The sequence below is a fragment of the Etheostoma cragini genome, chromosome 4 (genome assembly GCF_013103735.1).
Source record: "Etheostoma cragini isolate CJK2018 chromosome 4, CSU_Ecrag_1.0, whole genome shotgun sequence".
NCBI lineage: Eukaryota > Metazoa > Chordata > Actinopteri > Perciformes > Percidae > Etheostoma > Etheostoma cragini.
The window spans coordinates 6,728,218-6,754,219 of record NC_048410.1 but is presented as its reverse complement, the minus strand read 5'-3'; the positions used below and the strand labels follow the sequence as shown (position 1 = coordinate 6,754,219).

General features: G+C 40.3%; 2 protein-coding genes across 2 annotated transcripts in view; both read left to right on the top strand.

The window, feature by feature from the left end:
- Positions 1-8,069, top strand: part of dnah1 (dynein, axonemal, heavy chain 1) — a 35,056-nt gene extending 26,987 nt beyond the window's left edge. Inside the window, exons 63-78 of the mRNA XM_034868322.1 lie at positions 250-475; positions 692-887; positions 1,063-1,214; positions 1,332-1,528; positions 1,641-1,785; positions 2,078-2,236; positions 2,871-3,002; positions 3,116-3,286; positions 3,387-3,566; positions 3,891-4,067; positions 5,073-5,243; positions 5,581-5,711; positions 6,049-6,193; positions 6,925-7,131; positions 7,365-7,599; positions 7,948-8,069. Of these exons, the coding sequence (XP_034724213.1) occupies positions 250-475; positions 692-887; positions 1,063-1,214; positions 1,332-1,528; positions 1,641-1,785; positions 2,078-2,236; positions 2,871-3,002; positions 3,116-3,286; positions 3,387-3,566; positions 3,891-4,067; positions 5,073-5,243; positions 5,581-5,711; positions 6,049-6,193; positions 6,925-7,131; positions 7,365-7,599; positions 7,948-8,069 (2,746 nt within the window). The remainder of the gene's footprint in view (positions 1-249; positions 476-691; positions 888-1,062; positions 1,215-1,331; positions 1,529-1,640; positions 1,786-2,077; positions 2,237-2,870; positions 3,003-3,115; positions 3,287-3,386; positions 3,567-3,890; positions 4,068-5,072; positions 5,244-5,580; positions 5,712-6,048; positions 6,194-6,924; positions 7,132-7,364; positions 7,600-7,947) is intronic.
- Positions 8,070-8,511: 442 nt separating this feature from the next.
- On the top strand, positions 8,512-24,343 carry mapkapk3 (MAPK activated protein kinase 3). The gene is made up of 10 exons (XM_034868395.1): positions 8,512-9,278; positions 15,817-15,956; positions 17,861-17,925; positions 18,093-18,172; positions 18,269-18,395; positions 18,611-18,686; positions 18,840-18,964; positions 20,303-20,388; positions 20,507-20,587; positions 23,137-24,343. The coding sequence occupies exons 1-10, from the start codon at positions 8,982-8,984 to the stop codon at positions 23,290-23,292; spliced, it is 1,233 nt and encodes a 410-aa protein (XP_034724286.1). The 5' UTR covers positions 8,512-8,981; the 3' UTR covers positions 23,293-24,343.
- Positions 24,344-26,002: the final 1,659 nt, after the last annotated feature.

The following is a 26,002-nucleotide window of genomic DNA, read 5'->3' as shown; positions in this document are numbered from 1 at the left end:
GTCTTTCAGTCTTATTGTTTTTTTTTTTAATTTGTTGGTCAATACTGTAGCAAAATATTCTGCATTCCACATCTCAAGATCAGATGGTGAGACGAAGATGTTAGGGATCCATTAAAAACACAAACAGCTGGCGACCCAATATAAACCAATAATTTTCTGAATCAATGTAGGGTATGTACTGTATTCTAACAACTAGTATGTCTTGGTTTTACTGTTTTTGTGTAAATGTGAATTTTTTTGCGCTTCCAGTGGTCTAGAGGACCAGTTGCTGGGCCTGGTGGTGGCTGAGGAACGTCCAGACCTGGAGGAGGCCAAGAACCAGCTGATCATCAGCAACGCAAAGATGAAACAGGAACTAAAAGAAATTGAGGATGAGATCCTGTTTCGATTGAGCTCCACAAAGGGGAACCCTGTGGACAATGAGGAGCTCATCCAAGTGTTGGGCGCTTCCAAGATCAAAGCTGGGGAGATCCAGGTAAGATAGTAAGAGAGCTGTTATCTCTCTTACTATGTAATATTACATATGTCCTACCATAAAGTTCTTAATTAACTAGCTTGGAAGCGTTTTGTTTCTCAATTACAACTCCCTTCCGAAACCAAAGTAAGATACAATAACAATGTGCCATCAAACTAATAAGCCACTGTCGGTGGAATTCTACTAACAAACTATGCAAACTGGTTTTACTGGCAGGCCAAAGTGATGGCGGCAGAGCAGACAGAGCAGGACATTGATGCCACCCGTCTGGAGTATGTTCCGGTGGCTGTGCGCACACAGATCCTCTTTTTTTGTGTATCGGACCTGTCTAATATTGACCCTATGTACCAGTACTCACTGGAGTGGTTCCTTGGCATCTTCATGGCTGGCATTGCCAATTCTGAGAAAGCAGGTACAATAGAGTTCCGCAGTAAATGTCATCATTCTCTTTAGTTGCAAGATTGTACACACGATTATGCCTGTGCAGATGGAAAATTCATGGAAACTGGCCTATGCCATTGAAACCAGATGTTAAAAATATTTTTCTGCTTACACTGATTTTCTCTATGACATTCTGCTTCTTACAGACACGGTGGAGAAGAGAATCACCAACATCAATACATTTTTCACTTTCAGCCTGTACAGCAGTGTGTGCCGCAGTTTGTTTGAGAAGCACAAACTCATGTTTGCCTTTCTCCTGTGCGTTCGTATTATGATGAATGAGAACAAAATTGATCTGGTGAGAAACATTGGAAAATCTCCCTCTCCCCTATTCAATTTCCTGTAGGGACCCATACAAATACAGAAGTTAAGTAAATCCAGGTACATTTGATGAATCTCTATCTTTCTGTGGCAGGCTGAGTGGCGCTACCTGCTATCTGGAGGAATGCCCGTCCAAAGGCTGACCAACCCAGCAGTGAGTTGGCTGTCGGAGCGTGCCTGGCAGGACATCCTGGGCCTCAGTGCTATGGACAACTTCAGCAACCTGGCAAAGAGCTTCGTCGAACATCTGCAGGGTTTCAAGAGGATTTTTGACAGCAACCAGCCTCACAGGCACGCATAGATAATCACTATGTTAACAAATGTACACATGCATCCTTCATTTGTACTCTGTAGAAGATGACAATATCTATTAAAGTGTGCATTTGTGTATGTTTTCCTATAGGGAGCCTCTCCCTGGAGATTGGGACACAAAGCTGGACACATTCCAGAAGTTGTTGGTCTTGCGCTCTCTGAGGGCTGACAGTCTTGTTCAAGGCCTGCAGGACTTTGTCTCAGCTCAGCTGGGACAACGCTTCATAGAGCCTCAGGTAGAGTCACTCTCCTCTCTTTCCTTAATGTTAATATTAAAACCAAATCATGTGCAGTGACACAAATGTATTCTTATCTCTGCCACATTGGCTTAGAAGTGTGGTAATTAACATGGCAATAATGGTTTCATTTGTTTGGGCTTGTTCTGCAGCAGTGCAAACATTGGTAATGTTTGTAATACTAAATTAACTATACTAAATTCAGCTGAAAATTATTTCCGGTTGTTTGCTCTACAGTATGCAGCAGCAGTATAACCGGCTTGTTACTCTTTCTCTCTCCATCTTTCCACAGACATCAGACCTGTCTGTGGTCTTTACAGAGTCGTCCCCCTTCACTCCCCTCATCTTTGTCTTGTCCCCTGGCACTGACCCTGCTGCTGACCTCTACAAGTTTGCTGATGTCATGCAGTTCTCCAAGAAAATGAATGCCATCTCTCTGGGCCAAGGCCAGGTCAGGACCAGGGGGTGCCTGGGAATTCTTTCACTGTCTTTTTTGAACACTCTCTGTGACCTTGGGGAAAGGCACTGTAAAACACTTTCTCACAGAACCAGGCTATTCTCATTTGTCTTGTTAAGAATGGCCACCACCTATTTGCTAATTGTTTTCTCTATTTATGGCCATAGACCAGGACAATGTACAATACTACTTTGACAGATGCCAGATTTCAGGACACCACAATTAAGCTTAAAGAATAACCCAAAAAGCCTTGTGTGTAGTTTTTTTTTTTAGGATAAATGCAGACTCATCCTTAAGAACCTGAAACCTAGTGGCTGGCCAACCAAATCTCCCATCAACACACTACCCCTGTGGCTGTTCAATAGGTCTTAGAGGGAGTTTATCACATTACCTGCAATTATGTGAGAGGGCTGTTGTATCACCCTGTCCTCAATTTCTGTCTACATTGAACTGAGGACTCTTAAGCATTTCTGAAACACTATGTTACCCACTTTTTAAATAAGGCAAACTTCTAGAAAACATGGATGGTTTCTCTTAACCTAACCTCTTGTTAAGTTAAATGTTTTTTGGCAAAACTCTTGTTGTCTTTACATCTGCCTTTTCATCTGCTGTTGTTTGTGTAATTCAGGGACCCTGGGCTGAGACCCTGATGCACGCTGCAATGGAAAGTGGTCAGTGGGTATTCTTCCAGAACTGTCACTTGGCACCCAGCTGGATGCCTGCCCTGGAGAGACTCATTGAAAACATCAACCCAGTAAAGGTCAGAAATACTGTACACTGTACGCTTGAATTGTACAGGTTAGCCTTATACTTACTTTGTGTTAATTACTTCCCTGACTTCACTACCTCATGTGTCCCACAACCCCCAAACAGGTGCATAAGGACTTCCGTCTGTGGCTCACAAGTCTTCCCAGCAACAAGTTCCCAGTGTCCATTCTCCAAAATGGGTCAAAGATGACCATTGAGCCTCCAAAGGGGATCAAGGCCAGTCTACAGAAAACCTACTTAAGACTCACCAACGATTTTTTGTCCTCTTCCACCAAGGTCTGCATAGTCATTAGTTACTCTCTGAGTCTGTTCCTGCTTATCATATTTACCATTTTTTGTGAACATCTAGTATCTAAGTTATTCCTCTCCTCACCAGGTAACACACTTCAAATCTTTGCTCCTGTCGCTGTGTCTCTTCCATGGAATTGCTCTGGAGCGAAGGAAGTTTGGCCCACTGGGCTTTAACATTCCCTATGAGTTCACCGATGGAGACCTGAACATCAGCATCAGCCAACTCAAAATGTTCTTGGACGAGTACCAAAATGTCCCATACAAGGTGAGCGAGATAATGTTTATCTTTATTTAACAACCGGTATAAAGTTACTAGCTCCAAAGCCACATCATTGGCAATCACTCCAATCATGTTCCCCCTTTTTTCCCTAACTTATTCCACATGTCCCACTCACTGTTGATTGCGATTATGACACAAGTCTTATCAATTTGGATAGTTTAGGCCTTAGCTTACAGAAACACAGGCCCTTTAGTAAGATACATACAATTTGGTCACTGTGTGTGTGTGTGTGTGTGTGTGTGTGTGTGTGTGAGAGAGAGAGAGCATGTTCATCTGAGTCTCTCCCCTTTTTGTCCTCTAACTGTACAGGTGCTAACATACACTGCAGGGGAGATTAATTACGGAGGCCGCGTGACAGATGACTGGGACAGACGATGTCTGCTCAGTGTGCTGGAGGATTTCTACTGTCCTGCTGTGCTTATTAATAATTATGCCTACTCTTCATCTGGAGTCTACCGGCAAATAGACACAAATCTGGATATCAAGGTTAGATAAGAACAAGAACATTCAAAAATTGGGATAAGAGTAGAGTCTGCATTTGTTGGTATACTCCAAAATTATTGTATATTTTCAAAGGTTGTAAATCACCGGGTTACTCACTTTTCACTCTACCTAATGGTAAGTCTTCATGTGATTTAGCAAAACCGCCATCTATGTAACACGACGATATCTGTACTCAACAACACACCACTAAAATAAATACTTCTTTTAAAAGCAAATAATAGTCACAATACAGTCTGCATGGAGTGCTGCTCGGGTGTGTATAAAGTGTCCCTCTGGTGCTCTTCATCTTGGGGATCCTAGTTTAGAAAGGTTCAAGGAATAGGAGGCCCTTAAGAGGGTAATGATTAAAGAGGCTTCAATATCTCTTGGCTATTAAGTCATAAAAACATGCCTATGCGTTTCAGCCATTGAGTACAGAATGGTTGCCTTCGAGCTGTCTCGTACTTTGTGCTCTGATGAATAATGGCATAAGCTACTTGGTCTGTGTGTTCTATGAATTCAAAGATTGTTCATAGCTATTTTACAGTTTAAAAAAAAAAGTGTACACTTTGGTGTGTGATTTCCTCTGCTGAACATGGTCTGTCATAGGATTCTACCTGTTTAGACTCATGTGTCCAATTACTTATCCATATTGATCATGTGATTGTGACTTGCCAACTAGTATAGGAAACCGCCCAAAGGCGACTATTTTATACTTGCCCTGCCATGATGAAGGACTTAATGGCTGAAACGTGGACGAATGTTTTTCTTACTTAATGACAAGATATTATGGGTTTTAATGAATAACCTTTTGTGCCTCAGATTTCTTAAACCGTTCTAAAATAGTCATATAATATGTATTCATTACATTAAAGGTTCAATTCACAAAGACAGGGTGGAAACAATGTGTAAGATATTTTTAACATCAAAATGGCTGAAAATGATATGCTCTAGTATGTAAAGTGTCACATATAAAATAACACACATGAATGCAATTCCTGCCTCTAGGGTTACTTGGCATACATTCGTGGTTTGCCCATCAATGACACACCTGACATATTTGGTCTCCATGACAATGCCAACATCAGCTTTGCCCAGAATGAGACCTTCGCCCTGCTGGGAACTGTGCTTCGTCTCCAGCCTCGAGCTGCATCTGCTGGGGACAAATCTCTGGAGGAGGTACAGATATAAATTACTTTGATTTCCCTTTACGCATATACTTTTACTACTACTTGCAGCCAATTATTGTATGTGTATAATAACAAAAAAGTGAAAACATTGTAATTTCCCCTGACAGGATTAATAAAGTATACATTATTATGATCATTATTATTATTATTATTATGTACACTAACTCAATACAGATTGAAAGGTGTGGGACAGCTGACAACATAACCCTTTTCTCCATCAACAACAGAACATACTTAACTGAGCAATGTTCAGAAGCCTGTCAGGAACTTGGTCCTAACTATGGCTGAAAAGTTTAATTGGTGATGTGCCTCTTCCTGTACTGTAGAAAGTGGAGGAGATAGTTGCCAGCATTGTTGAAAAGTTTCCACAGCCTTTCAGTGTTCAGGAGGTAATGGAAAAGTACCCGGTCCGCTATGAAGAGTCCATGAACACAGTGCTCATCCAGGAGGTCATCAGGTAATATAGACCTGTGCTATGAGAAAAGCTCACAAACTAAATTGTAGGTCTCCATAATATAATAATAATACACGTCACTCTGCTCTGTTGCTATACATTTAGAACAACAAACCCAAGTCAGACTCCTTGTTTGTGTATACATACTTACCCGTTTAAAACTAATTTTGATGTGTTTGTCTTTGCACAATTTGATTAAATGAATAAACACTAGTTATGCACGTAACTTGTAATTAGCTGGTAGTAGGATACATGAATGACTGGGTAGAACTGCCTCAGGTATTTCCTGTTTAAATCATTAGTACTTCAGTAATTGGTCCATGTATCTTTTGTCTTACAGATATAACAAGCTTCTAGAGGTTATCTCTCAGAGTCTCCGAGATATTGTGAAGGCTCTCAAGGGTTTAGTGGTGATGTCATCAGAACTAGAGCTTATGGCCAACAGCTTGTTCAACAACATGGTTCCTGATATGTGGAAAGCCAAGGCAAGAAAAGCCAAACACAGTTATTCTCCTTTTGATTCTCTTGTTGGTACCAGTGCTCAGTAGTCAGCTGGCAAGTTACAATCCCTGTAAAACATTATGTAACGTAGCATTTTGTAACATTACCAACATTACAAAATGCTGCATTTATGTAAATGCATTCTCTTCTGGGGGGACCGTAAGAGATGTTGGTTGGTTCAACGACTAATGTTATTATGAGTTTCATTTTGACTGTAAGCTATTTGTAAACAGAATTGATAAGCGGGATGGAGTTGGCCTGCGCCGATAATTGCAGTGATCAAGTGACAGTGTCTTCGGTTCAGAAAAGTGGCATGCTCTCTCGCTACGTCTCCCATGTTTTATAGCGCCAAACCCGCCAATCAGATATTAGTCAAACATATTATTTAGGGTAAAGAGAGGATAGTTGGCATTAGTGGAGCAGGTGGAGCATTTGGGGGGGCAGAGGATTAGGTGATTTACTTTAAGGCAATGCAAACCCAAAATGTCAAAACATAGAATACAGCAGTGTGCCTTGAACTGAACTAATATTATGACATCTGTCTTTGTGTAGGCAGTTAGGGATGAGATTTGGACGTTTGACATTTGGGAGTGATTTCCGTGTACAATATAATAGATTTCCTTTCAGTGACATTCTGTCCAGCTCTAATAATTTTAGACTCTGCTTTCTAAGAATACATAGTTCTTTGACTGGCCATGTGTCTCTCCCCCTCAAGGCGTACCCTTCTCTGAAGCCTTTGGCATCCTGGGTGTCAGATCTGCTTCAGAGGATCAATTTCCTGCAGAGATGGATCCATTACGGTATTCCACCTGTTTTCTGGATTAGCGGCTTCTTTTTCCCCCAGGCTTTTCTCACTGGAACCCTCCAGAATTACGCCCGTCGCTCCGGCACCTCCATTGACACAATTGGATTTGACTTTGAGGTCAGACAGTAAGCTGTAAATCTAACAGTCTGTGTCATTGACACTGTATTTGACGTAAAACATAATCATTTCAGCCATAGAACTAAATATTTGCCACTCTAAATTGACTGTGTATGAATTTCAACATATACCATAATTTCATTAGAATTGTTTGAAAGATTTAATATTAAATTAAATGGTTTACTCTCAACCTGTCTCTTCCTTATCTTTTTTTGTAATCCCTACTGGCTCAGGTAATTGGGAAGTCAGTGTCGGAGATAACAGAGAAACCAAACACAGGCTGCTACATACAAGGTCTATTCATGGAGGGGGCTCGCTGGGATAACCAGGCAGGTCAACTCACAGAATCCAGGCCCAAGGAGCTCTACACAGAAATGGCCCTCATCTGGCTAATCCCCAAACCCAACCGCAAACCTCCAACCTCTGGGGTCTACATCTGCCCAATCTACAAGACCCTCACACGTGCTGGTTAGTGCACACCGCGTAACTGGATTAACAAATATTATTTTGTATATATATAATATATTTTTGATTTAATTTAGTCAAGGAAATGGATTACCATAAACTTTTGCTTAAGAACTATTTTTCAGTTTGACAACGTGTTGACTTGCTCGCTCTAGGGCTTGTGTGTATCTCCTATCGGTGGTTTTATTACTCACCCAAAATAGACTCCAGTTAGTGTCTTGTTTCAAGAAGCGTCTGAAAGTGCAGCTCTGAATTTTCACCCACAGCACATAGCCAACACCTTAGACTACTCAGAAAACAAACAATTGAAATGTCTTCATGTCACTGAACTGCTTTGTGTAATTTTTTTAGGGACTTTGTCTACAACCGGCCATTCCACCAACTATGTGATCTCGGTGGAGCTGCCTACAGATCACGATCAGAGGCACTGGGTCAAACGGGGAGTCGCCCTCATCTGTGCACTGGACTACTAAATACACACACACACACACACACACCCATACACACAACCTTTCATATGCAGGAAAACTCAAATCAAACACAGACACTTTGTCCATGCACCTTGAGTCTCTTGAAATGATCTCACTAAAACTCGCTGTGTAATAAACTCTTGGTCAAAACGCCATATTATTGTAATGATGCTATGTAAGATTATTTACTTTGATATAATCACTTGGTTAAAGGGATCCTGCCGCAGTTTTCCACCTACTATACTGTAGCTTTTTAGGACCCCATGTAAGTTTTGCTTCAAATCTACTCTCCTCCTTTACTCCCATAAATCAACAACCAGCTTATCTTGCTCTGCACCATGCTCACTGAAAACTGAACTGAATATACGTCCTGCTCCTTTAAGACTTCCACATAGAGCCAGTTGAGAAATCTGACTTGACTGTAGGAGGGTGGTGCTTAAACTAACAGTGACAGGGACTTGCCATGTGAGCACAACCAAAGGGGTCTAGGTCAAGGAGAAGCTGAGATCAGCATTATCAAGAGAATATCCTAATCTCCCCTCTGCTGTCTGTTAAAGACGTCTCTAACTGGGATTAAACATTTACAGACGATCTTAAATATTTGAATTTCTTTAAGGATACAGATTTGACAGAATACTACTAAAACAAATTGGCGGGTATTTAAGTTCAGTAAAACAATAGTTATTGGTAATTGAACAAGTGTCATTTTTTTTTATAAGCTGTATTGTGAAATAAGTGAGTGAGTCCATACAGGGGCTGCGTTGACCAGGTCAACCAGACGCGCCAGCGGTGCTGAAGGATTCCTCTCAGTTTACGCGATTACGGAAAGGAGGCAGGCGTCATCGCATTGCTTTGGGGACTTTACTTAAGCTTTCTTGTCCAGAGCACAACTGGTGACAACAAGCCGGCGTTAACATGCTCCAAAATGGAAACGGAAAAGAGAAGCCGCTGCAAGCGCCAAAGGCTGAGGTAGAGCCGGACTCCCCGGATGACGACCCGAAACTGCAGCAGCCCGCTCACCCTGCTACTGAGAGAGGGGACGCGGACAGCGAGTCCACACACTTCGCCTTGCCCGTTTATCCAAAAGCGGAGATAAAGCGCAACGCAGTGACGGACGATTATAAGATCTCCAGTCAGGTTCTGGGTTTAGGGATCAATGGTAAGGTCCTACAGTGCTTCAACAAGAAGACTGGAGAGAAGTGCGCACTAAAGGTAAGCTATACTGAAGTTGGGATAGACCACTTCCGCTCAGTTTACACACCTCATAAGTAACGTTACACAGTAGCCCGGCCTATCTCCTTTGAACCATTTAATTAAAAGATAGATTCATCTTCATCTTTGCATGTGGACAGGCTAAACATCATCATGTTTTGTGGAATCTCAATCAATCACTGGATCAAACAGGTTAAAGGGATAGTTCACCCCAAAATCAAACATCCCTGTTTCCTCTTACCTGTAGTGCTATTTATCAATATAGATTGCATTGGTGAGTTGCCCAGTGTTGGAGATATCGACCACAGAGATGTTTCAGATATAATGGAACTAGATGGCACTAAGGGGCTCAGGCTTAATACAAAATACAGATGAAAAACTCAGCAGACATGTCTCTTTACAGAAATCCATATAATCCAGAGATCTGGTTGTAGTTTTATGTAAATATTCTCTTCCTACCAAACTCCCGATTTCATTGTATAACATATTCAATGTATATCATTTAACGTTAAACATTGTGTTTTTGTTGTTCCTGAGCATTTACATGCTTGTCTAAATAAATGTAATTATGTTGTGCTACTATGTAGCTAGCTACTAGCTAGTACTAGCTACTAAGGTTAGCCTGCAGTTTCGTGAATAGCTTCTCTTAATAACATCCATGGCTTCATCTCTCATCCACATTATAGGCTTTACAGCATACATACCATGGATGTAGTAAGAGAACACATGGTGAATTACAACCATTAGCGTTAGCATTATCAATTATTACAGCAACAGGACGTGACATTTTATACAAGGACCCTTTAAGTGTGGGGCTGGTAAGTTGATTTACACCAAACAAAGTTATCTACTGAAATATAGAAGTTTCTTTTGCCATGCAAAGTCTATGGGAAAAGTCTTTATGGGCCAGAGGGGTGCAATTCCACCGTTAGCTGCTAAGCCCATGGTTGTTTTAAGACATGGCATTGTTCCTAGGGGCTTGGGGGAGATGTGAATATTAATGGGGTTCTCCTCAAATGAGCTGTAGCCTCAGCTAGCTCAGGTAAGCTAGCAGCATTGGTTAGCTACAGTTACAGCACAGCTAAGAAACACAAGTCTCTTATGCATAAGTATGGTTCCTTCTGTGTGGTGGAATGGTTGGCGGGTGTAGTTCGGTACAAAGAAAATATTTCCTACATGAAACTGTTCACGACCAGGTGTGTGGATTAATTGAGTAAGAGAGTTATGATTTTTTGAAAGAGACATTGATGTTGAGTTTTTCAATTCTTTTGGCTCTTTGAGCCACACAAGCTTAGTGCCATCTAGTTCGGTTATATTCAAGAGAAGGCAGACATCTCTATGGATGATATCTCCAGCACTGGTCAACCCACACCAAAACAATGTAGACTGATTAATATCACCACAGGTAAGATTAAACATTTGTCTTTTTGATTTTTGGGGGTGAACTTTAAGGGGTGCACAGTCACCCAGCCATGTGCTCTGATATGTTATGCTAGTTCATAGAGACACATGGATTTTGACAACGTTGTTCTGGGAGCAATGGAAACTTGGTCACAGACTCAGAGAGATTTATTGGCTTAGAGTAATCCATCTGGTTTGGAGCTGCCAAACCAGGCAGCAGCTATGGCACAAGCAGAGCTGTAGACCCAGGCTGAGAGAAACAGGATGACAAAGGGAGAGTGAACTACAGCAGAAAATAGGAAGTCACAAACAAAAGATGAAAAGCCAAGAGTGATAGGATGCTTGGTAGCATCATGACAGACAAACAATCCCGGGTTCAATAACCGGGTGTCCAGTATACTTGTCCAGACAGCTTTGTGGGGCCAAACTGCTTGACCCAACAACTTTAAAGAGCTCTTTGATGGTTAAGATTTGGTTTCAGGATTAGGGTTAGAATTAGTTAATGATTAGGGTGAGGGTAGGGCGTAAGGTTAGGCATTTAGTTGCGAGGGTTAGGGTAAAGGGCTAGGGAATACATTATGTCAATGGTGGGTCCCCACAAAGATAGCACCACAAATCTGTGTGTGTGTGTTTGTGTGTTTGTGTGTGTGTGTGTGTGTGTGTGTGTGTGTGTGTGTGTGTGTGTGTGTGTGTGTGTGTGTGTGTGTGTGTGTGTGTGTGTGTGTGTGTGTGTGTGTGTGTGTGTGTGTGTGTGTGTGTGTGTGTGTGTGTGTGAGAGTGTTGTGGCTATAAAGAAAAGGTGTGTTAATCTGTGAAAATGTTTTTCTGTGTCGTCATGTAATGGCTAACTGCATCCATAACAGCATCACCTGCTCGGCAGCCTTCAACTTCCACCAGAGAAAGCTTACAGTGGGTCAGGATTAACCCAACATTGAGAAAGCACCACAAACCCACCACTCTCATTGTCTGAAACCCCTTTTGCTTTCTGAAGACCCAGTCAAAAGGTTTGAGACATGACAAAGGAATAACTCGTAAAATCACAATACGCCTTTTCCATAGTGGCTCCTATTGTGTTGGAACGGAATTGTACTGGGCTAAGTTACAGAGGACAGAGTTTTTATTTACTTTATTGCCATTCAGGCTAATTTAAGACTTCCCTGTATTTCTTTTAATCTCAAAGCAAACAATCGAGAGTGTTTGATGAGTGGGTGGGGGGGAGTTGACCAGCTCTCTGGCTTTTTAATTAAGTGTTGCTCTGAGCGCTAAACGTAATGGATGGGTTTAGGTTTAATCCACTTTGCAGCAGAGCTGGAGGGGAGCCATCCTGTTAATGTATTTCAGTTACAGTCAACAGGATTCTTTTAATTTGGATTTGTTTGACTCCCTGGAGGAGAGGGACCTGGGAGAGCTCTGTGGTACATAGCAGTCTTCTTGACCACCTCCATTTACTGTTAATACATTTGGAAGCATGTATTCAGTTGCTGAGAGTTCCATTTTAGCGCCTGAAGAGCCTTCCAGCCTAGCACATGGAAAAGCTGCAGGTTCGTGCTGGCTTCCATTTATAGTCAATATCTTCCCTTCAAAGTGTATGTGTGTGTGTTAACCTCTGTGGTCAAGTCTTTGGAATCACGATGGTAGCCCATCTGGGTTTCCTCTGGTTTCCACAGAGACCAAAATGTCACAGAAATTCTCAGTGGTTTGGTCAGACACTGCGTGTTTGAAAACTGCAATCAGATTTTACGCAGGTTCGCTCCAGGTAACCAGCGCTGTTAAACAATCAATCTCAGAGCTTTGGCCTTAGAAGTCTCCATTGATTCTTCAGCTGCTCGTTGTGCAGTTCCAGCTCATTATCTGCTTTCGACGGTAGCATACAGACGCAACGTCCCTCCCCTTCCAGTGGACCCCATGGGACCTTATTTTGTAATGATGAGTGAACAGAAGAGAAAAATGTTTTTTTTTTTTAAACTGTTTGAATTGAGCCATTTCATTTATTTATTTATTTAACAGGGACAATACTCCTTAATTAACAGCAAAGCAACTGCAAATGAGCCAGATTTAGCTCAGCAGGCTAATTATCATCTGTTGTCCCTGGCCAGTTTGAAAATGGCAATGTAAAAAAAAAATACAATAATGCCATGATTTACACATATGATCAGTTTAAAAGATCATTTTGCAAGTGAGGAAAGTCTCAGTTTGTCGTAGTACCACTTAGCTCTTTGTAAAACCGCTCAGTGAACTACATATCTCGTCCTTAGCTTTATTCTACAACACATGTTACGTTGTCTTACCTGATGTGTTTTTTAGCAGCCAGGAAGAAAAAGAACAAGAAAGACTTGTTGCCTGTGTGAGTAACGTTGCATTCCGGTTCAAAACACACTTTCTCCATTTGCAAAACTATCTTTTAAATTAACGAATATCATTGTGTAATTCATGGCTTAATTCAAACGGGATCTTACATTTATTTAAATCTCAGCATTCACTACCGTTAATATTTTTATTGCCTAGACAGGATTTTCAAAATGTTTTGTGTAAATTACATTGCAGTTTACATGCGTTCATGTCAAGTATGTTGTGGGTGAGTTTGAGTTTTTAAAGTTTTTTGAGTTGTAGCCTATTATAATACTGAAAAAAAATGTGTGTGTGTGTGTGTTCAAACAATTTCACAGTTTCAGTGACGTGAGAAAATACTTAGAATGAGTATGTAGTTCCTCTCACAATTGAGTCGGCAGTCCTAATGCGGCCCAGGAAACATACATATGCTATAAGAATGTGGCCAAATGTGGCCTAATCCCCTACACATGTGGACTGAGTGATTGGATCTCAATGCGGCCTCAACTCATTGTGGGTGCATTCACACCTGTACGTATGGTAGAGCTTAGATCGGGCTCAAAAAATTAATCCCATATGTACCCGAGCTTGTGCACGTTGTGTCCAAGCCCAGCCCGGCCCGACACATTAACTATAGCCCAATTTAAACCCAACAAGTTTTCAATATGTGAGCCGTTATAACCGATGTTCTGAACTACAGAATTCTGTTTAGAATTATCTTAATGAATAATGCAAAAAGGATGGCACATGTAAACTGCATGGTTTGTTTATTCAAAATGGATTGGATTTCAAATGGATCCGAATGAAGAAACGTAAAAAAACAAAACTCAACTCTAGAACTAGCTAGATATTAATAAAAGTCCGTTACATTCAAGTCATTGCCAAATGAGTTGCTACAAAGCTAATTAAGACGAGCAGCTCCCCAAAACTCTCTGTATTTCTCAGTATGGCTATGTTCAGAAAATTGTGCTGTCCGGAGACTAAAGATAATTATTTCTTCTGGAGAGTCCATCATGTTTTTTTATCCTGTGTGGAGGTGTGGGGGCGCGTGTGCGATCACGTAAAGGCCGTTTTATGCTTCTGCAGAGGCTCTACGCTGAACGTCCGCCATTAGAGTAACATGGTATATCAGACCACGTTGCTGCAGACTATGAGCAGCACTTTATTGGTAGTAAAGATAAGCCACCTTTTAATCAAGACACACAGACTAGCGCTCTCTGAACCACTAATATTTAATAGAGTGTAAACATGTTAAAGCTGTGTGTGTGGTGAGGAGGGAGGAAGACTGTGCTGTTAAACTCTGGCATTATCAGTTCAAGGTGTGTGTTACAGCTACGTACATGGAACTTTTGACGGCTGGTGTGGGTGGAGCTCCAGGGAAGACTTTGGAGATTTGGCACCGCATTGCTGAGCCCTTAAAGGCATCGCAGTAGCCTTTTCTTATGTTTGCGTGTGGGATTGGTCCCTTGTCTTGTGTCTGTCTGTTTCTGCATGTGTTGTTTTGTCTCCCTCCCTCCCATTTTTCCTCTCTGTGATTTTGTGGCCCTGGGATGCGTTCCTATGTCCCAGTGTGTTGTTTGTAACTGTTTGTGAATGTTATGTTTACATTATTATTTTTTCTGACTATAGAAATAAAAATTTGATCACAAAAAAAGGTGTGTGTTACAGTCTCTATGTACAAAGATGTTTAGTCTCCGTGATATCGCCTCACAGAAGAAAAGAGTTCATCAGAAGATTAACTATGCGTGTCTCAGTCTTCTTATCATCACCTCAGTGTTGGATGTGTATTTAATCCAACACCAGCTTCTATTATTGTAGTCAATATTAGTTCCCTGCAGGAAATTAAGGAAACCATCTCACATGCTGTCCGCCCTGATTAAAGTCATAAAGCGATACATGACACAGCAGAAACAAATCGGCCCATTGCTCTAGTTGGGACTCATCTAGATCAGACAAAGTAGACACAGGAAATCCTCGACTTCTACTTTCGAAACCCTGCTGCTCCAAAACACTCGGCCCTCACTTCCTCTTTGACATTAGCGAGGTGAAACACGTTATGAGTTGTTCTCTGGCATTTGAAATGTGTGTGTGTGTGCGTGCGTGCGTGCGTGCGTGCGTGCGTGTGTGTGTGTGTGTGTGTGAGAGATGTATTCCAGGTCCAGGTCTTTTTAACAACAGGAGATCACTCCATCGCTGTCACATCCAAAAATACCCGCTGACTCTAGATGTTTACGATGTCAAGGGCCACCACCTGCTGTGTGTGTGTGTGTGTGTGTGCGTGTGTGTGTGCTTCATGCGTGCAGGCTACCTTAATGACTACATGTGCTTGTCCTACACGTAGTGGGTCAACGAAGACAGTCTGTAATTGTGTTAATTTCAGTTGTTATTAAAAGCTTTTATTTTTCTCTTTCTTCTCTATGCTATTTTGGGTCACTTGTCACTAACTAAAAAAAGTTAAATGTTTTTAACCATTTAGCACGACATTGATGATATAGGTAACAAAATAAAGGATATGATATTATATATTGTTTTGTTGTTGAGTGTAATATCTGACATGATCTTGTAAATAGGAATAGGTGATATGTTGACATCATTACAATATAAATAAGTTTTTTTTCCTGATAGCAACAGTGCTACAACTAATAACCATTTTCCTTCTCGGTTAATCATTTTATACAATATTGTTAAACATCCATCTTTCAGTTTCCTAAAACCTAAAGAGACATTTTCAGATTGCTTGTTCTGCTTGCACTGAATATTATTCTATTATTAATCTATATTCATCATGCTCTCTCTCTGTGTCTCCCAGATTCTCTACGACAGTCCCAAAGCCAGACGAGAGGTGGAGCTCCACTGGCGGGTATCAGGAGGGCCGTATATTGTTCGCATCCTCAACCTGTATGAGAACATGCATCAGGGAAAGAAGTGCCTGCTCATCATTATGGAGTGGTAGGAGTCAGATTTCACCACTCTAACCCTCAGTTTACACACTCCGACATATCGGGATACTTACTCAACAACCATGGGATATTATCTCTTGTGTTTTTATTCCCTTAGAAAGATTGCAAAAATAAGATCAGCTCAGATCAGAACATATATGTATGATCATGTCCCACCTCTTTACAATGGCTTCCTGATTATTTTAAGATTGATTTCAAGATCTTGTTGATTCCTTTCAAGGCTCTTCATGACCTGGCTCCATATTATAATTATTTTATCTTTATATCTTTTAATTTCTTATAAACCTTTGTGTACTTTAACATCCTCAGGCAGAGTCCAGTTGAAAACTAAAAGGAACAAAGCTTTTGCAATCAGCGGGCCCGAAGCCCTGGAACAGCTGTCTTAGTCAGGATCCTCTTTACTGTCTCTTTTTAAAACAAACTTTTATTAACAAACAGTTTGGGTTATTAGTTTTTAATTACATTTTTATTTCATACATTTTTCCCTTCATGTATTTTAGGCTTTTATTTTTATTTTATTCTCTTTGGTTTTTAAATGTGTGTAAGTGTGTTTTAAAAGGTGCTATATAAATCAAGTTGTTTATTATTATTATAATTATATTTATTATTATTATTATTATTATTATTATTATTATTATTATCAAATGTCATAAGACCTGCCACTCAGACAAAACAAAGTGAAGACGTCAACACCAATGGTGAAATAAAGGGAAAGAATTCCATCTGGGTTTCACATTCTGAAAAACTATCCATAAAATTACCCAGAGTTTCTCCAGTGATGTAGTTACTTTGCTCTTTTTATTTATTTATTTTTATTTATTTAGAGAAAAGAAAGAGGCTGACAGCAGATAAATGGCAGTCTTCTGTTCAAGGGGATTTTTTAATAACTATGACTAAGTGACTAACTGGTTCTCATCATTTACAGTTACTGAAAGAGCAGCTGTCTGTGTTGTGTTGTATGTAGTGACCTGTGTGTGTGTGTGTGTGTGCGTGTGTGCGTGTGTATGCTTGCGTGCGCTCAGCAATCTCTCACTCCTTCCTGTATGAGAGAGGGTCAGGGGAGGACAACGTCACACACATTTCTCTCCCTGCTATCTGTTCATCTGTGTGCTCATGAACCACAAAAAGTACAATCTTACTTAATGCACAGTAACTCACATCCAGGTCACAATGTGCACAAAAATGTTTTTCCAGAGGACCAGAGAGAGTTTCAGGTGGCAGCTGTTTCATGTGTGTTTGTGATTCTGAAACTGTAACATTTATGGAGTGTCTAAACTGTATGTAGGTCATAGGTCTCACCATTCATCAGCTATGGTATTGTTACACAGTACATTATGTGTAACATTCAATAAGAACATATTGGTACTTTACCTTCTTCCGTCTTTTGGTCCGGGTTTTTGGGTTTGTTTCCTGTCTAAAAAATAAGAATTTCCCCACTGTAATTTTTTAACTTGACTTGTCATTTCTCTTTGCAAGAAACTGAAAGCTTTAGGTGAAAGTGTTTTGAGCTGTAAAACAACTCAACAGATTTCCGATGAAATCCAACACTGTGACTCCCAGTGTAAAACTGTAGATGTAGAAAATAGGTATTTTCGTCAAACTTATTGTACGTCTTTTACTTTTCACCTGAGTTTATCTGCCATACCATAATTGTGGTGCTTTGTGCAAATGCAGATGTCTAAAAACACATTTATTTAGTTGTTCCATCCCTGATTTTTCCCTAATCGCAGTATTGTTTTCCAGTGTCTTCACTGCTCTGCATGACACCAGTAGAAATGACTTAGTGTAATTAGATGTTGACAAAACATTTTGAAAACATCTTCTTCCATTTTGTTTCTACAGAAGGTCAAAATATAAAAATGGGAAACGATGATTTTCTGTGTTTTATTGTAGTATGGAAGGGGGAGAGCTGTTCAGTCGAATCCAGGCCAGAGGAGACCAGGCCTTTACTGAGAAAGGTGAGGACTGATAAATATTTCCAGGAAAGAACAATGTACGGCAGACAGAAAATAATATACTTTTGTTCCCTTCTTTTACGCGATCCCTGTTTTATTAGAATCTTTGGTTGTGTGATACTGGAATTGCTTGTGGTTTGAGAGACTGTGCTTTGCTCTATTCCTCCCAGAGGCTTCTGAGATTATGAGGGACATCGGCACGGCCATTGAGTATCTCCACAACATTAACATCGCACACAGAGACGTCAAGGTGCAGAAAGATCAAGATCATGACAAATATGATCCGTTCTGGTTCATTTAAAGACATTTCGTCTTACATTCTCTTCTTCTTCTGCCTTCTATTTAGCCAGAGAACCTGCTGTACACCACTAAAGAAAGAAACGGGGTCCTCAAATTAACAGACTTTGGCTTTGCTAAAGAGACAACGCTACAAAACCCTCTACAGACCCCTTGCTATACACCGTACTATGTGGGTCAGTTGCTTTATGTTGTTTTCAAAATATTACCTTTTTTCCTGACCGATGAACTGTTCTAAGGAAAGGTGCCATGGATTCTGTATATGGTATTTCTCCCAAGGTGGACAGATTTTGTAATATGGAAAACAATGTACAATATTTTTGCCACTGAACTCCATTTAAAATGTCTTTTTTAATCTGTTTTTGTGTGTTTGTGTTTTGCCAATGATAAGCTCCTGAGGTTTTGGGTCCAGAGAAATATGACAATTCTTGTGACATGTGGTCTCTGGGCGTCATCATGTACATCCTGTGAGTACTGGGTGTGGGAATGGTTGGGGGAGCAGCGTAGATAGAACCACAATTTCTTTGTATGATGCATTCGGTTTACGGCTACCTTCAAGCAAAGCGGAAGTGAATCTTTTTAAGGTTTTACTCTGTCTGTCTCACCGTTTGTCTGTGTAGGTTGTGTGGCTTTCCTCCATTTTATTCCAACACGGGCCAGGCCATTTCTCCGGGAATGAAGAGGAGGATCAGGATGGGCCAGTATGAATTTCCCAACCCAGAGTGGGCTGAGGTGTCACAGGAAGGTGAGAAAAAATAAAAACAACACACAGGCCCTGTTCACAATGACACACAATCCATGTTTTTCTCTCATTTCAGCCCTGCAGATGTAGGTTATTAAAAACATTCTCCAGAGCTACGTCTAATTAACGTAAAAATTAACGTTATAATAACCGGTTATCGCAAATTCCTCTTAATGCCACTAATTGTTTTGACGCGCAATTAACACATGCATGTTCTGAGAATTTGGGCCTCAGACCTCTCAGCAGTATGGGAAAGAAGCAATGTAGCAGTAACGTTCTAGATGCCTAGCAGAAACAAACCTTCTTGAGCAGAAATGAATAAAGGAAAGGGTCTCTTGAATAGCAAATCAGTTTCAAAGCCCTTCCAGATGGTTATTGACAATACTTAAGTTATTGACATGTACTGTCAAAGTGAATTGAGTTACCACTGGAGTACGTCAAGGCTCAAGTACCACTTTCGGTAGACTATAGAAACTAAATTGCCCTTCGGGGATAAACAAAGATATCTGTATCTGTGGCTAAACATACAGATGAAGTAGAGAACCTTCCTTCCTCTTGTAGAAGACAGGCCACGCAGGATAGTTTGCAGCCGCCTGCATGTATGCATGCAATTGAAAAAATGAGATGTTTAGTTAACCTTTACAAGTGGGACTGTACATTGTGTTAGTGTTACCAAATAATGTTGGACTCAGGTCATATGCCCATCTGTTACTGCTTGATGGACTTGAGTTTTGCCTATTGACCTTTGAGGTTATTCTGGAGAATAATAATCCTAGACATTATTTGTCGTTGTTTTGGATTGTTGCAATAATAAGAAACTATGCAGAAAGCATATTGTCCGCTTCCATGTTGATAAGAGTATTACAAAATTGAAAAATATCCCTTTTAAATTACATTTCGAACAGAGACAAAAATGTATGATTAATTTGTAAAAATAAATCGTAAGTTAGCTATGGACAGTTTCAATGAATTTCAATATTTTCATCGATTGACAGCGGGATCCAGTACACAACCTGTGTTTTACTTCGGAAGACTTATAACAAAGCAATTGCCCAAACCCCTCTGTGAGACATCTTTCAGATACTTTAAGAGATAACAGCAAGCTGGTGTCATCCTCCTAACCAACAGCAGTGACAGTGCACAACTCTGTCTTGCGTATGCTGTTGTTTTTCTATTTCTTCACTCAATCTATCTCCCCCTTCTGTCTCAAGCAATCCTGTTTACTGTGAAAGGACACCATTCTGTCCCTGAGACCAGGAGAAGTTTTACTCAGCACAAGATTTGAATGTGTGTGTTGCTTCTAATAATGCAATTATCTTTGCATTTCCTTTGCTTTTACAGCCAAAGATTTGATCCATCAGTTACTGAAGACAGACCCAAACGAGAGAATGACCATCACTCAATTTATGAACCACCCCTGGATTAATGTAAATATGTGTGTCAAGTACAGATATACTTCCTGTACTGCTTTTTTGTTTGTCTGTGCATCTATTGGCTCAAACCTACATCTGCATGTATGTGTGGGTGTCTGTTTGCACTCAACAGAAGTCCATGGTGGTTCCCTCCACTCCGCTCCACACCACCCGGGTCCTGACTGAAGAAAGAGAGCTGTGGGAGGATGTGAAGGTCAGAAGCACAACAACACTGATCCCCTGTGGTCATATATATGCATTACAACCTATCACTGCCTAAAGCTTACCTAAGCCCCAGTGTTGCATTGCCAGACCTTCCTCATAAGCACTGTGGAGGAGGGTCTGGCTAGTCTACACAGCATACTGAGATGGGAGAAAAACGTGCTCTGGTTTATTGGCATTTCCATCCTACCTTTCCTGTAAAATAACAAGAGTTTCTTTCATGCCTGCCTGGGAAATACCCATATGTTTCAAACTCTTCTCCCTCAGTTTGTTCTACTTTCTGTTAAAATTTGGAGTCTCCATTCCCAAGCTGAGATACCCCCTGATGACATATAACATTATCGTTGTCACTTTCCCAGCCTTTACCATGCTCCTCCAGAGCCACAGAAGACATATAGTACAGTATGTATGTCAGTAAGTAAGTAGTAATCTTAATGATCTTAATAATCTGTTGAGTTATTTTAATGATTATGAAAGGAAAATGAATGAAACTAATTCAAATGTTTTAAACACAAATGCATCAACATCATAATGGCCACCAGAGGGAAGCAGTGTTCACAGTCTAGTCTGTACAATGAGTAAATTCGGTGTAACATTTAACACACACACACACACACACACACACACACAAACTCACACACACACACACACCAACACAAACACACAAAGGAGCTCAACTGCTGTGCGTAATTTTTCTTTCTATGATTTACACAAAGAAATGTGTTCAAATAACAAACACTGTTTGCTCTCATCAAGTTACTGTGGGCGTAATTTCACAACAGCTGAGTGAGAGAGCTTGAAGTGATAAGGTGTGAAACGAACATTTCTCCAGAATGTGACGTACACAATACACCACTGTTTGGTTCTGCAATGGGCAATGCAGTGTTGTGTAAAGCTTTCACCTATTGCACTCCTGAACAACCACTTCTCAAAAAGCACAAAACCGTTAGATTCTTTCTACACACTGTAGGTAGTATAGATCACGGCTGACAAGAAGCACTTTATCATGAACCATAAAGGATGAAGAGTTTGGGGATTAATATTTTTAGGGCTTTAGCCTGTTGGCCTGTTTTTTCTCCAGCTTCTCTTGGCTTTTGCTATTGATAACTAGATCTTTCCCCAACTCATTAAAACGTTCCCAGATATGTCCATATTTGCTTATTTTTCATACTGTGTAGTATGGAACAGCTCTTAAAGGAGTAGTTTGACATTTTGGGAAACACGCTTATCTGCTCTCCCATAGTTGAATGTTTAAGAAGATCGATTCCACTCCCAAGTCTGTACGTATAGCATAAGATTGTCTTAGCGTTAACGACACTACTATACCTCATAATGTCCTTAAAATCAACATCTATATTGGAAACGCATCCTCCCCCACACACACACACCTGCAGTAAAACAACCTACATACTTTCATTTTAATGAAGCTTGTAAAATGCAAATGTTTGTACCCAAGTAAACTGAATTTTGATTAAAGCACTGTTAGAATAATTACATTAACAAGAATAGACAGAGACCACTGAAGTTATATCAACGTTCATTTCTACTTGTGAACACAAGGAGACCGTTTCCACACTACAGAATAGTACAGAAAATGTCTAACTGGAAGCTCTCTACAGTCGCTTAGTTATACAAAGTCGAAGTTGTCATGTTATCTCATTCGGTCTGGGAATCTTCTCTGCCTGCCCTGCCCCCAGAAACATACTGTGCCTTTCAAGGACATACAATGACTCCATGATTATCTTGTTTGATCAGTATAATATGGTATTCTTATGCAAACAGTTTTGATAAAAATCAAAACAAGCAGTCTCAGAAAACTGAAACACACACTGTTCTTTCTTTTCATCCTTTTGTGCCTCTAAAGGTCTGCGAAATCAGCCTAGCCCTGTTTAAATATGATAAAATTCACCTATCATGTTGTATTTTATCTCTTTTCATTTTTTTTTAATTCATACAAAAACCAATGTGTAAAAATGTGAAGTTGCTGGTAAAACTGCAAATGGATCTCTTTACACTTCGGTTTTTGTGTGGATTAAACAATAATGTACAACATGCTAATTAGAAAGCTTTAGAGCTGCTGATAGGAGGATCTTACCTTTGGATAAAGCTAGAGTAGCTGCCCCCCCGTTCCAGTCTTTATGCTTCGCTAAGCTAAGATCATACCACAGATTTACTCTATAAATGTGAGAGTAGTATCAATGTTCTCATTTACCTATAAGTAAGAAGCATGATTAGAGTATTTGCCTACATGTCAAATTATTGCACTATTGCATGTATGCACGAGGGGTAAAAGTATATGTAAATCAATCAATCAATCAATCAATCAATCAAAAGCCATGTCAATCATTAAAAAAAAACTAAAGCACCTCATATGATATTTGAAGAGATTGGTTGAGAATAGGACTCAACAAAGGTGTACTTACAATATGACATTGTTCTATATAGTGTCCTCTCTCCGGTTGTAATATATATAACTGGAGAGTAGTCTTCATTCATATAGCCCTCTCTGCTACACCTGATCTTCTGCCCTGTCTCTCATAGGAAGAGATGACCAGTGCTTTAGCAACCATGCGCGTGGACTACGACCAGGTGAAGATCAAAGATCTTGATACATCCAGCAACCCGCTACTCAACAAGAGACGCAAGAAGGCCGCTGCGGGGGCCAAGAGTGGTTCCACGGTCTGCCAAAGTCAGTGAGACACAGGATTGTTGGTGGAACTCCAGAAGACCAATGATGACAAAAAGCAGCTCAGAAGTTGGAAAAGTTTATTTGAGCAGGAGAAGACCATTAAGAGACCTGCACGAGACTCTTAAGAGACTGGATGTTAGGTTCTCTGAAATAAAGGGACAACACAGGAACCAAAGAAAACTCAGAGCTGGACATTTATAAAACATATTAAGACATAATATCACATGTTTCTCCTGTCAGTGGTAAAACAATCAACAGCTCTGCTCACTGTGGGTCTGTTTTTAACTATTTTTATGTATGTCATTTTTAGACCTTGCCGGTTTGTAAGAGTGTCTGTGTGCAGACATTATGTATTTTTAGTGATCTAGTGATCATGTTTTGTGTATTTAAATGCTAGGTGTCCTAGTTGAGCTCTCCTTTGTAACTTGTGTGCAAATCACACAGACAGACAAAGCAACTGTGAAACTAGAACATTCACTATTACCTGTGTTGTCTTTATATTGTCTGTCTTTTTTCAGGAATTAAAAAAACGTCTGACACTGTCTGCCTTGGTATTATAATAACATGAAGCCTCCATACACTTCAACCCAAGGGAGTGTTTTTATTTAAAGTAACAGTAAAATGGCCCCATACATATTACAAAGCAGTACGTTTTACCCACCATCACTGCTTCAGATCAACATTGTGTCCTAATGGAGCAATGAAAGGCAACACACAACCTGTCTGCTTCCTGGCAGTTTGGTGTCAGAGAGTGTTATGTAAGCAGCAGTGGTGTAATGGTTAGTTTCATTACACGGATGAGTTGTGACACTTTTTCTTGGGAAGGATCTTGTGTGTAAAACAAAAAGAAAAGAAAATTGTGTATGGTGTATGAGTGTGCTTATGGGGGTTAAACAAAATGCTTCCAGTAAACAGGGCCCACAGTTTTCACTTTAAATTAAACCCTAAGCAATGCAATGCAGCCTTTTGCTAATGAAAACCTCATCTGACAGATACATCCACTTGATGTAGAGATTGGATTTGTCCATTCGGTTGTAAATTAAACCTTTTAAAGTAAAGCTCCATGTGTGAGATGTTTTTCTGATGACTTTGGAAGTATTGTTTTTATAATGGCGCCTTTCAGGCTTTGTGAGACCGCTATAAATAGCCGCAGTGGAGTAGTTATTGGGATGCAGCCTTCTGACTGGAAAAGGTCAACATTATTATGTTACGATTGTATGGTGAGTACCTTTCCCCCACTTTGATCACAAGGTCCACCAGCAGTATTTAGGGGATGGGTTAAGGGAAGCTTATCATACAAACTACTTGCTGTAAATATGGGATGTCAGCCATGATTAAATGTGGCCCAAATAGAGCATGACCTCTCAGCTGTTGTTTGGTGCTTCATGTCTTTAAGTACAAACATTCTCAGAGTGTATTTGTTGGATTTTTACAGTGTGTTGCAAATGACATACCTCCTCATAGTGAGGCAGTGGTACTTTTCCTTACTCAGCCATTGTGTAGAGACAAGTGCAGTCATGATAACATCATGTATCTGTTTCACTAATATGATGTATACATTGCAGTGTCTTATACACTTCCTACTTGGGTTTTTCCACCCAACAAGTCACTGATCTTCCCACTCCAGAGCTTTACAAACACCACAGTCATTGCACTGACACCAGTAGTGAAGAAGTATTGAGATTCTTCACTTAAGTAATACCACACTGTGGTGTGGTAAGTAAAAGTCCTGCATTGAAAATGTCACTTAGTAAAATGTCTCGTGAAGTTTGATTAATACATGTTTATGTAAGGCTTTTTTCAATTGATTTTTATATTTATGGTAGATGCCAAAAGGTCCCCATCCAAAAAAAAGGAACATTTAAAATTAAGGGGCCAAATAATAAAGGTGTATGCCCCATTTGTCAGGTCATGTTAGCTGGACACAGGACTATCTGAAATGTGTTATCTTATGTGTTATCTAAACCATGTGCTAAAGCCCAGGTACAGAATCGTACACAGTAAGTGTGAGGGGAATGGGAGTCCTGGGTGTGAGATGTGCAGGGGGGGGGGGGGATGTAGGATAGGGGGAGGTGAGCTGGGGGATCACTTTGCTCAAGAGGGAAGAGTGTGTTAAAGGTCACTTGATAGCTAACTGTTTCCGTCATGCTCAGATCATGTTGTCTGAAACTGTCTGACAATATGATCTGTCTGAGCTCGCTGCCTTCCCTTTCTGTATGTTTCATGGCTTTTGTGGTGTGTAGACCTCAATGATTCCTTTATCTGTGTGTGTGTGTGTGTTTGTGTGTGTACATGTGTACGTGTGCGCACGTGCGTGTGTGTGTATGTTACAGGCCTTGACCTTGCTTGACATTACTATGACAGGCTGCCATAGTAGGGCTTTCGTTACTGCCACTGAAATAGTCTCAAGTCAAGAGTGTGCATTCCTCCATGATAAATCTGCCTAATGTCTTAGCATTGTACTACTAACATTGTACTTGAATATTTAAGTAATCAAATACACCTCCCCCCCAACTTGCATCCACCTCTAGGTTTTTAATGTTTCTTGTTTTGTAACTTTAAATCAATGGATTGAGATGTTTTTGACACTGATAAGAAGGAAATAATACTTTTTAATGTCAAAATAAAATAAGTCTTGCCCATCTGAGCCGTTCACAGTGCCCACAGGTCTCTTGTTTACTAATGCCTGTCTCTCTAGGCAGATTTATCCCTGCACCA